Below are 13,370 nucleotides of genomic sequence, written 5' to 3' on the forward strand. Positions count from 1 at the left end.
ATAATGTAGTTTACAAATATATATACATGTATATGTGTGTTGTGTAGGGTAAATCCGCTGTTTTTACATTTCCTCGACATGTGCCTTGTTTTTCAGAGTCGGGCCATTTCTACTGTACACTGCTACCTATACGAAAGCTCCAGAGGGCGGGCGAGACAAGGGGACCTTCAGGAGACCCTCGGACGACCAAGACGACCACGGGCCGACGGTTTTTGATCGGTAACTGTTCAGAACATGTTTAAAAACAGTAGCCGATCACTTTTTCGGTACCCGACCCTCGGAGGACTGAGGCGATCGCGCCAGATCTTCCCCCGAAGGTATATGAAAGTGCTCGACAGTGCTCGCAGGTTCCCGACTATTGTCGCAAAAATGCGGCCGATCGACGAAAAAAAGGATCGGTTACTATCGGGACCAAAACAATCCTTGGTGAAATGGCCGCTTCAAGCCGCGCTTTATTGACTTTGTGAGTCATATTATAGCTACGTTCAATGGACATCTGGACTGACGTGCATAGACTTACAGTCACAAGAGGATAATGTTCATCTCTTTTGGACAATCTTGCTACTGGTCATTCCAGGTTAATTAAGCAAATGACACAGATACTGTTTGATATGAACAAAGAAGCTTAAGTAACAGGATGTATTATAAACACAGCGATCGGTTGGGATACACTTAAAAGTAAGATAGCGCATTTTGACAAAATGATGTTTGGCCGTGAAACCCAGAATCAACTTCATCTGAAAAGGATAAGATGACATATGGTTCTGAAAAAGAATTAAATGGTAGGGAAGGTATTACTCGTCTGAAATTCCTCCTTTAGTTCACAAAAGACGGTTGTTTCCGTTTGAACGTTGCGGACGTACCAGGAGTTATCAGCCCGGATGGAAGCTGTCGAGTCTCCCGGTTCGAGGATGCAGATAAAGACTTATAATGTAAATGTCCTTACCCTCGCAAAACATTCACCACTCTTGTACGTTATGCATCACCCAAATTTTATGTACATGCAACGCAAGTAATTTGCGAGAGAAATTGTGTGAGGATATTCAAAAGTCATATCTACGGTGGCCTGGATTCAATAAGATTAATAAAGATTTCCGATGGAATAGAAGGGATCAATGCAAATAGTGATGAGTTCGTGACCGATAATGTGGAATTGCTTATTGATATTTCATCTTTGAATGATTCAGCGTGTCGAAAAGTAAACCATGAATGTTCGAATTAGCCATGCTCCTTTCGTAAAAAACAGCGAATGCAAATGTGGTTGATTTTGATATGATGTTGGAATGTCGACACGACCTCACAAGGGGCTTAGGAAAATAATACAGTTTAACAAGAACAATAGCTACAGAGTTCATGGTTTCATGATATCTGATCTTGATAGAAATTATCACACAGAACATATACGCTCGATCCCTATAGCATATGCAATGAAAGGATACAGTATGCCGACTGAAAATCTAAGATACACGTAGAAACATGGGTTACACAAATGCACTGAAACAGAATCATATGTTCTAGTGTGTTTATGTGATCGACAATGGTACATACTAGTTGTTCTTGATAGAGAAAACCAGTCCTTGAAATAGATTCTTAATAATTTTCCCGCTAAGGTCTATGCATTAGTATGTACTAACTTCAGGTTCTCCTTTGCCCATATGTTAAAACCTTTTTGGTGTCATACATTGGACATATGTGTAAATGTGTGCCTTAAGCCCCCTGGTGTCTGTGATGGACATAGGTGGTTTTTTAATAATACCTAAACAAAAATGTTCACATCTAAGTAGGCAAAGGATCATGGCGATTTTCATTATTAAACCAATTTGTTATATATGTTACTTGTATTATGATAACGATCAAACATTATTTTTAATCTCATAATTCAACAAGAGGCCCAATGGACCTGCATCGCTCACCTGGTATAAATCTCACACTTGTAACATTAAAAGTGATCTAAAATAAAGCTTCAGGCAAAATATCAATATTTTTTTTTATTAAAATTCATTCAAAAGAACCTGTTATTTTTTTTAAAAACATTTCACCCCTGTCATTGAAAGTCGAACAAAGTCATTATGTTGAACAAATTTTATAGCCTTTCATCTCAGGATGCAACTTGCAAAGTATCAACATCCTGGGACCCAAGGTTATTCAGAAGAGGTTGTTTAAAGATTTTAAACAAATTTGACCCCTGTGACCTTGAATATAAGTCAAAGTCATTCACTTTAATAAAACATAGTAGTCCTTGATCCCAGCATGCTATTGACCAAATATCAACATCCTGAGCATTTTGGTTATTCAGAACAAGTTGTTTAAATACTTTGAACATATATGCTCCTTGTGACCTTGAATATGATTCAAGGTCATACTTTTAAAGAAACTTGGTAGCCCTTGATCCTAGTATGCTACTGGCTAAATATCATACCCTGGGCATTTTGGTTATTGAGAAGAAGTTGTTTTTAACATATTTGACCCCTGTGACCTTGAATATGGGTGAAGGTCATTCATTTGAATAAACTTTGTAGACCTTCATCTCAGCATGCTTCTGGCCAAATATCATTACCCTGTGCATTTTGGTTATTCAGGAGAAGTTGTTTAATGTTTTTCACATATTTGACCCCTGTGACCTTGACTATAGGTGAAGGCCATTCATTTGAACAAACTTGTTAGCCCTTTACCCCAGCATGCTACTGGCCAAATATCATCACCCTGGGCATTTTGGTTTATCTGAAGAAGTTGTTTGATGTTTTTAACACATTTGACCCCTGCTACCTTGAATATAGGTGAAGGTCATTCATTTGAACAAACTTGTTAGCCCTTTATCCCAGCATGCTACTGGCCAAATATCATCACCCTGTGCATTTTGGTTATTCTGAAGAAGTTGTTTAAAGTTTTTAACATATTTTACCCCTGTGACCTTGAATATGGGCGAAGGTCATTAATTTGAACAAACTTGGTAGCTCTTCATCTCAGCATGCTTCTGGCAAAATATCATCACCTGTGCATTTTGGTTATTCTGAAGAAGTTGTTTAATGTTTTTAACATATTTGACCCCTGTGACCTTGCATATAGGTGAAGGTCATTCATTTGAACAAACTTTGTAGCCCTTTATCTCAGCATGCTACTGGCCAAATATCGTTACCCTGGGTATTTTGGTTATTAAAAGAGGTTGTTTAAAGTTTTTAACATATTTGACCGTTGTGACCTTGACTATGGGTGAAGGTCATTCATTTGAATAAACGTTGTAGCTCTTCGTCTCAGCATGCTATTGGCCAAATTTCATCACCCTGGACATTTTGGTTATTCAAAAGAAGTTGTTTAAAGGTTTTTTAAAACAATTGACCCCTGTGACCTTGAATATAATTGAAGGCCATTCATTTAAACAAACTTGTTAGCCCTTTACCCAAGCATGCTACTGGCCAAATATCATCTCCCTGGGCAGTTTGGTTATTGAGAAGAAGATGTTTAAAGTTTTTAACATATTTGACCCCTGTGACCTTGAACATGAGTGAAGGTCAATAATTTTAACAAACTTTGTAGCCCTTCATCCCAGTTTGCGTCTGGCCAAATATCATCATCCTAGGCTTTTCGGTGATTAAAAAGAAGTCGTTTAAAGTAAAATATTGACGCCGGACGACGGACGGACGACGGACGGACGGGTGGACGACGGACGCCGCGCCACGGCAAAAGCTCACTTGGCACTTCGTGCCAGGTGAGCTAATAATATTCTAGAGATAGTGTTGCATACAAATTAGTGTGAAGCTGTTTGTTGGTATTTTGTTGTTTATTCGTCGACCTAATATAAGGAAGGCACAATGTCGTCAATTTTGTGATTATACAGTAGGTTAAGAGCGGATACTTCAAATATGCCGTGTCTTTTATTGTCTTTTCAACATATAGAAGACACAAAAGTGTTACTGATACATTTGCGTCGTTTTGGTACCAAAGCCTAAGTTTGCGATAAAAATTATCCGGCACAGAAACTGTTCAGGAAATGGTACCGTTCAACAACGGCGACAGGGTGGAATACATTCTCACTGTATAGTAAAGGAAGTGATTGCTGACTCCCCACCTTATATGCAATAAAGAATTGATGATCAACAACGTAGAGTGAAATGCTGTTTAATTTCCCTCAAATTCGTTTATTCGGCAAATTCTCATTAAGTGCTAAGAAACTGGTCATGACATGGTACCAGAGTCGTAGGTCTGGCATATTTGATGTTCCTGAATGCCATCTGTATAATACACCTCCATCACACACGCATGCATACACACATAGGGAGATAGTAGCCAGGTGGCATAGAACTAGTAGTTCGCGCCTGATAAGGCAGCTCCTGCGAATTCCTCCAAAATTGTATTGATTAATGTATATGCTAATTGTATTAATTATATATCTATCTATTGTAAAGCGCTTTAGAGTGGCATATGTTAGCTAGATAGGGCGCTATATCAAATTTTGTATATTATTATTATCATTATAATAATGTTATCTTAGCATAATCTAATCACTCAAAACTTACTTAATTAGCAATCTGAGACTGTATGGATGTTCTCGCCTATTCCTTCCATATGGTGGTTGCTACAGGCGTTGAATTGTGACGTCACAGTAAATCGTTCTAATTAGTAGTAGAAGGAAATGTGAAAATCAAACACACACCTCACACGTTAATTTATCGGCATTGGATTGACAGATTTTTATGCGGTTTTCGACATTCTACATTATGGACCATATCGAATAATAATAATAATATATTCCTGACTACTTTCGTTCAGGGTACACTTAAACTGTATTTCAACCGCAAAAGGATGTCTATTCCAAGGTCGGGATTTTATCTAAAGTACGTCAAATTAAATTCAATATTAAAACGTCCACTTCAAAATAACTTTTTTTTTTAGTTTTGCTATTTTATCATATGCTTTAGGTGTTCTCCCTTTCGGTTGCGTAATATAAAAAATCCCCCTACCGCATTTTCTTTATCTAAAGTAGAACTTGTTACAACGATTTTCGTTGCGAATGTTGTCAACTCCAAGGAATCTAACGATCTCAAAAAGGATGATTTTTCAGATAACACAGCACGGTTTAACTATTGATGGTCTGGTAAGTAGTAAGCCGTTGCAGATATCTCGTCATATATCTGACAGTTTGTCAACGAAAGTATCAATAACGTTTTCTGAAGAGAAAAAATATTAGAACGAATGGCTAGAAGCGAATACTTTTTTAGTTCACTACGACAGGACTATATTATTCAAACAAGTGACGAAATTCTAGATTCCGTCATGGAAAAGGCGAAAGAAAAAAGTGTACGCACGACATTCTGATGAACAAGACTTGAGCGAGAATTGTATTTTATTTTCAGTAATAATAAAACCGATGATGTCGAAGTAGAAAACTCAAGGTCACATTGAAACCGATCGTACCAAAATTAAAAGAGGTTAGCATAAAAGTAAACGTATCATCTTCAACGCATTGAAGACACTGGCTAAAACAAGTCTTCAATCAATTTCAGAAGAGCACTGTTGTAAACATTCCTTAACTGCGAATCGAATATACACATGTCCATGCATATTTTGCTCTACTGAGCGATTCTTATCTAAATGATTCATAATAATATTAATAATAATATACAACCTTTGATACATCGCCCTATCTAGCTAGAGTAAGCCAATCTAAAGCGCTTTACAATACATAGAATTACAATTTATATCATCAAATACAATTAGCAATATACATTAATCAACACATTATTCATATAACGAGATAACACTAACTTCAACTAGAATGCCTTACTACGTTTGCACATACAGCATACTAATGGCTGATTTTCCGAATCTGGTGGTGAAATCATGTTGCGAGTAAAATGGACACCGGACATTTGTATTGAACCTAAATGATTTTTTCTTTTCTGAAGTTCGATACAAGTCCGATTACTCATTTTTGGTAAATGCACAGCTTAAAACTTATACTACGAAAACCCAACGTTAACGTATGTTACTGCTCTACAGTAGTAGCAACAAAAAGAAGAATAATGAACGAAATATGTCCTCTTCGTACATTTTGGAAACAATTTGAAACAACACCAAACAGTATGCCTAAATGAAGGAACCTGTGAGGCTTTTCGGAATCCAACTTCTGATACCATTTATAACATTTTTAGGCATTACACCCAGACACCATTTGTAACATTTTTAGGCATTCCAGTCTGACCCCATTTGTGATGTTTTTATGCTTCCGCTTCTGACACCATTCCTTCCTTTATCTGTTTTTTCCGTCGAAACTAAAACTAACAAGTGCAGTTCAAGTTAACTGAACATTTATTACAGAATCAGCAATATCTCTAAACTTCTCACCAAATATCTCATGTCTAACTTGCTTTCAATCTCAGTCTATCTTCCTAAAATCACAACCACTATCTCCACACTCCAAGAGCTCTATTGTTTAGGTCCTAGACTTCCACTTCAAACCAAGACATCTCCTCCCATCCACTCTCCATGTGCTCCTAAACCAAGTGTGTCATCTTCTCCTCCCGGAAGCCAATTACAGCCCCTTTTATAAGGTCTCAAAATAAACCACTCGCTCACTTAGTTTAGATACACTACATTTATATTTCCTATTAATACTCTAGTCTAAAGATAGAACCCTCCTAAAATACTAAAGGTAGATATCAGGATGCCTTTATCTAAAGATAAATCCTGGATATCCCATTGACCACTCCTATTTAAGACTCTACGGGTCACCACGACTTCATCTAAATATAATACAATCATGACACCCCTAACCTTCCAGCGACCTCCCATCCTTTTCTCTAAATATATCTCCAAAACTGACCTATGAACTCATCTAAAACAATACTGGTCCCTACTAAAGATATAACTGCTCTACTCTATGTATACATATACACTGACCAGTGCCCTAGCTATTTATACACATGTGTGCCGTCCACAGCAGCCCCTACACTCCTTTATCTAATATAGCCTAGCCCTAACTCCCAAGCTGGTCAGTGCTTGTCTAACTACGAATCAGTTAACCCTACTGATTAGCTACCTCTGTTTACAACACATTCTTACCACCAAAAGAATAAATCGCCACAAACCCTTGTGAATAAATGTTATAGTCCAAGATAAGTTAGCAGCCACATAAATACGAATTGAAGCAGACGGACGTTTTACGTCTTGTCATGGTACAATATGTCTGAATGGGCATAGTTTAATGCGTCAATATATACCTGCAAAAAACGCAAAGCTCAGTATGAAGTTCTGGATGCATTGCAAAGCAGCCGGAAATGGTAAACAAATGAGTGTTCGCAGAGGCTGCCAGTTTGACATAACCCTTAAAGGCGAACTTTAAGGGACAACATTTGTAGTTAAAAGACAATCATCGCTGTTGAACAGAAGAAATTATGCATTCTGTGACATTTGTTTTGCTTCGCTTAATCTGGCTTCAGTTCTTCCGAGACAAAGCACTTACTTGACGGGTGCGATAAGAAAGTTTGACTGATGCTGAGTTTTGTGCAAAATGCAAATCATTGGCCCGGAACTGCTGTTAACATGCGAAAAGGGGATGGTTTGCACGGATTTAGACGACGCAATCATGAGTGATTTCTGTGGCCTTCATCAAAACAAGAAAGAATTAAAAAGTCGTTTTGTACCTAATTAAGAACAACACAGGGACCTTAGTTGTTTTTGTACACCGGGAATTAATCAAACTCGTAATTGAAGATTCGGAAGTGTGGAGCACTGTTTGATGCAATAAGACAGAGTAGACTTCACGCAGATGTCCTTACGTACCGCAAGGAGAAATATTGCTGTGTCTGCTCCATTCGCTCGAATATAAGACGACGCAGTCGAACCTCATGTAGACTACGTAGGCGTTCCATTTCACCAAAGCATTGAACTGTAAAAGGAACGTGATGAAAGACTAGGGGCAACACATTTAAAAGTGTGCCTTTATGAATTAAGGTATTCCTTTCCGATATAATTACTGGGTACGCATAATCTCAAGATTCATTAAAAAAGAAATGCTGTGTACGGTTGTATTAGTTAGAATAAACACACATGATTCAACATGGTTTTAATAATGTACGTTTATCTCGAATGAAAACACATTACAATAATTTCATGCTATCAATTACGCAGCACATTATGAAAACTCAACAATTTTGTGACGTCATAATGCGGTAACGTTGTTAATGACGAGACAGTTGTAGACTCAATTTTGCGTCGTCAAAAGGTTGGCAGTCTAAGTGTTTTTACTAGATGGTTTTTTTCAATTAATGATTGTTATATTTATTTTGTTGGACATCTTCTTTGTGTGCCTCTGTTTTAGATTTATTAATTGCATATTACTCATGGTGTTTGAAGATACAACGTTGTTTCTTCTTGTGATATCAGTTCTGGTTCTAAATTTGTTGTATACTTCCTGCATGAAAAACTTAGGGGTGAAAGGCCGGATAAAATAGTTATCTCTTTCCGATGGTGCCGTTCACATTTCAAAGAGTCCGAACATTACAACTGTATGCACATTTCTGCGTTTTATTCTTTGAGTTGATTTATTTCCAGATATCGTTATGATTGGAGATTGTTTTTGTAGCACCATTAACGCATCTGATGGGCTTGTTTCTGATGCACATCACTGTATTTTGAGCTTATCCCCGTAGTACCATCTTGCCAGTGTGTCCGGATGAACTCCAAACTTGTAACACGTGATAATGAAATGATTGGTTGCTGTTACCTATAATTGAAATAAATTAAATTTCAAAACTCATATTTTGTCTGTTCAAATACCAGAAATATACAGATACAATAATAGTGACTGCTTATCACGCACCAACGCACGCACGCACGCACGCACGCACAAAAATGAAATCATATAAATATTAAAAATAAAATCAGAGCAGCTCCAATGCGCTTTCAACTCATCAAAGGATATGCTTATTTTGAAACAATCACGTTCACCAGACAATAACACAATATAGAAAATGATGACGTCATGGTGCAGTATAGCAACACACCTGTCACAAATATTACTTTTATCCATTTATCCAATGCTCTGTGCTGTTAGAGTAATTTAAACCAGATTTTGATATCTTGCTAATTATTTTGAATACTACATTGGACAAACTGGTTTTTAATTTTGACATAGCATTCCGCTTCATAAACAACAGAAAAAACGTGACCAGCTTGGATATTTCACTGTAAATAAACACTTGTGTTGACCTTAATTTGAATTTGTGCGGTTTGGACATTCCTTGATATAGGACTATTTACGTTTGGGACTTTCTGTGTGAGCCTTTCTGTGTGAGCGGTACGGTAGGAACCGCATCCTCACACGAAAATAGGTGATCGGGGAAAAAACATTACTACATTGTCGCTTGTAATTACAGATACATAAAGTCACTAATGAACAATGGAGCTGCACTATTACTACAACTTTAACTTTTCGAATGAAGACCACTAAAGTGTCATGTACCTGTCCTCGTTCAGTGATTAGTCATGAAAATAACTTCCTGAAAGTCAGAACAACAACACTTGATTCTGTCACCCAAAGCAGGCAACTCTGGATCATTCAAAGATCATCTAGAGTTACTACTTCCGGCCATGGACTACAGGAAGTGATTTCGACAGGTGAAGGGATTTACTGAAAATTCTTCATTATTCCTCAGATGTGAATACTGATTAGATGAAGACATTCCTCTTTCATTGGTAATCATAATTATCGATAGAATGAAGCTTCATGAACTTACTGTTGCCAATATTATTTGAACATTTTATTTGTCTATACCTATCGAGCTGCACGAGATTCACGAAGCCATATTGAGCTACACGTACATGTACACGTACGCACTACACATACTCTACAGTTAACTATATATAACAACTGTAACAACTATGGCTACGTCAGAATTGCCTCATAAAGTTCAAAAAGTATCGACACATTGAGTGCAGTCCGAGATCCACAACAGGTGGATGAAATTGTGAGACGACTGTTAGATAAAGACTTGTACAAAACATCTCTACAGTCTGCCCTCGGTACATGCATCTCGGACCTACAACTCCAGGTTAAAAGTAGGAAGCCCGTATGGACGACCTAGAGCAATATTCAAGGCGTAACTTCTTGACGTTTAGGGGTTTGCCGGAGTCTAAAGGGGAATATACTGACCAGCTGAAAATTAATGCGTATAATGAGATTCTATGCCTTATGATTGACAGCGCTGACATTAGCGGCTCTCATAGGGTAGGGAAGCCTAATCCCAATTACCCTCGGATATTACAAAAATTACAAAAGTTGCACATGTGAGTTTCTTTATGTGTAAGTGTCACATATAGGTTTTTGGCTAAGTCCAACTTAAATTCCATTTTGCTAGTGAATTGTAGAATTGTTGCAAGAAGTGTTTTATATAAGTCTGTATAATTGATAGCTGATCAGTTAAGATGGATATCTGTTAACCCTTTATGACTCATGTTTTGCATATAATTCTAAGTGTGTTAAATTGTCAAAATTCTATCAAAATTTCTAAAACAAAGTATTTAGTTACTAAAGTTACTGTAACAATAACAGAAATAGAGGTACACAAATTTCTTTTCAAATATATGTGAATCGTACGGGTAATAAAATCTATAGATATTGATCTTTAGAAAAATGAATAGTTTTAGTGGATTTTAAAATGTGATGGCGGATTGGTATAGGTTCAAATATCAGGGGGTGTTCACGTCCCACTTCACCTGTTTGGCTTGTAAGCTTCCGGTTGTCAAAAACAGACGTATGTAGCGCTCTTATATGCCACTAAACTCACCAAATAATGCCTTTTGAAGCCTTTTTCAGGTATGTATCTGTGAATCTAGACAGTTGTAACTAGTGTTGAACTTCAAATAGTAACGACGCTATTAGCTCAAAAGCTAAGTAATAACATATAGTAAATGATTTAGTTGTGTGAGTCCTGTTTTGAATTTTGACAACGCATTCCGCTTCACAGGCAACAGAAAAAACGTGACCAGGTTGGATGTTCCACTGTAAATAAACACTTGTGTTGACCTTAATTTGAATGTGTGCGGTTTAGATATTCCTTGATTTAGGAGTATGCACGTCGGGAACTTTCTGTGTGAGCGTACAAATTGTACGGTAGGACCTGCATCCTCACACGAAAATAGGTGATCGGGAAAACCATCACTTCATTATCGTTTTCTTTGTAATTACAAATACATAAAGTAACTAATGAACAATGGAGCTGCTAAAACTTTAACTTCTGTAATGAAGACCCCTAAAGTGTTATAAGTATACCAGTCATCGTTCAGTGATTAGTCATGAAAAGAACCCTTTGAAAGTCAGAACAACAACACTTGATCCTGTCACCCACAGCGGGCAACTTAAGATCACTCAAAGACCAGCTAGAGTTCCGCGTAAACGGGACCATCAATGATAACTACGGTCCAGGAGCAGCGCAGAGCGTCCTTATAGCAACCGCAACCAGTAGTAAAGGCCGTGTTAGGGCAGCGGCGACAGTAAGAAGTGGGCTTTCGTTCCATGCACGCACAAGTGTTAAGCCATTAGCTAGAAGAATTATTAGGTAATATGTGTTCTCGGGCCATACAATTGTATCAAACAGTTAACGATTTGGTAATGAGAAGTGCTTGAAATATGTTAATGTATGTGAGGAAGGGTATAAATGAAAGACTTTCAAAAAACTATTTGTTCTGTATAAATTATGTAACTGTAGAAATGGTTTTCTTTCATTTCTAATAATCTCATCGGACGCTAGTTCCGCATTAAATTGAAATTGAACAACTTTACAACTAAACACGCTTATCTGAAAACTGGGTATAGGCTGGTAGAAGAGTTGTCTTTATAATAATGAAAACGTGTTTCATTACATGAGCGGTATGATTATTACTTTGATAAATCCCGATTTTTGCCAGCGTCTTGCTGACGTCGTGAGCGGGCTCCTATCTGCCATTCCAATGTGACCATATTCTTTCAATGTATCAACCTAAAACAGACAAACAATATGTGTACTTTTCTATATTTGTTACAGAAACAAATTCTTCTGTACGGAAGTACAAAGTTTATCTTAAAGGCTTAGAATAGGATGTAGATGTACATAAAATATTCAAAATGAACTTCGATAAAAAAACTTATCAAATGAAACTTTGTCTTGAATAGAAGAAATCTCACTCCGCTTTGCAGAATAACAAATAGTAAAACACAGCTTATTTCTAAATTTAACTATCTTTTTACTTCTCTTTCTAACCGAGAGGATGAATACATGAAACACGTCTAAAGTGTACTATAATAATTTCTGTGGTATGGAAAGTGAAACGTGATGTTACAGTCCAACAAACAGGACTGTTGGAAAATGATTCCTTTTAAATCCCTCATAATAGCACAGAAGTTGACATAGGTCAGAATGATTTACAAAGGAGTGGCAATTAGAACATATATTATGGAAAATTATTTCGTTAAGTCTTCTTTAACAAATTTTGGAATTAATAAATTAACATGAAATCTTAAAGGGATCTTGGCGCCGCCACTCGTTCCATCTTCATAGCTTTCTCCTATTAGTTAGACTGAGTCATGCAAACAATAAATACACTTCGTGGTAACATTTGCTATAACCTTCAATTTTAATGCTGTGTGTGACAATTTTCTTTCAAAGTGAAGTTGTCGTTTGACCTACTTACTATTACAGTCATTAATGTGAAATATGGACAATCTAAATTTGAACTTTAGATACATCTGTCTTTTACTTTTTAGGAAATAGTGATCAAAACTGGAACTGTTGAAGTACAAGATGACTGCCTGACCACCAGTTTGTTTTTCTAATAAGTCTCATAATGAACATGCACAACTTTAGACATATGTAAATCAACATATGTTATTTGATATAGATCTGTCCAGTACTTCTTGAGAAATAGTGGAAACATTATTTAACTGTCAGAATTCAGTATGGCTGTATGGTAGCCATCCTGTTGTTTAGTCAGTCTTTAACATAACGGACAATGGGAACCGACATGTGAAATTAGACAAAGATTATTCCTGTACGTTTTAAGAAGTAGCTGTTACGAGCTCTAATTATCAAAATTCAAGATGGCCGCATGTTCCCAAAATTTTGTGTGCACAACAATGAACCATGGTGAACCTTCATATCAGATCCCTCCAATACTTTCCAAGAAACAGTGATAACAAAGTTTAACTCTCAATAATGAAAATGGTTGCCTGTCGACCATCTCAGTTTTCTGATGTTAGAAGAAATATCTGATAATGAACTACAGAAATCTTATGAGTAATATAATGATAATATTATTATCTTATTGGGAAAAAAGCCTACTTCACAAAAATGATATCTTATAATAATAATTATTATTTTCTACTATGAAACCATTTA

General features: G+C 36.8%; 1 protein-coding gene across 1 annotated transcript in view; it reads right to left on the reverse strand.

The window, feature by feature from the left end:
- Positions 1-8,030: 8,030 nt before the first annotated feature.
- LOC110451009 overlaps positions 8,031-13,370 on the reverse strand; it is an 86,623-nt gene continuing 81,283 nt past the window's right edge. Inside the window, exons 10-11 of the mRNA XM_021499213.1 lie at positions 11,880-11,975; positions 8,031-8,722 (exon numbers count right to left, since the gene is read on the reverse strand). Coding sequence (XP_021354888.1) covers positions 8,621-8,722; positions 11,880-11,975 — 198 coding nt within the window. The 3' untranslated portion in view covers positions 8,031-8,620. The remainder of the gene's footprint in view (positions 8,723-11,879; positions 11,976-13,370) is intronic.

This window comes from Mizuhopecten yessoensis, unplaced genomic scaffold (assembly GCF_002113885.1).
Source record: "Mizuhopecten yessoensis strain PY_sf001 unplaced genomic scaffold, ASM211388v2 scaffold25, whole genome shotgun sequence".
NCBI lineage: Eukaryota > Metazoa > Mollusca > Bivalvia > Pectinida > Pectinidae > Mizuhopecten > Mizuhopecten yessoensis.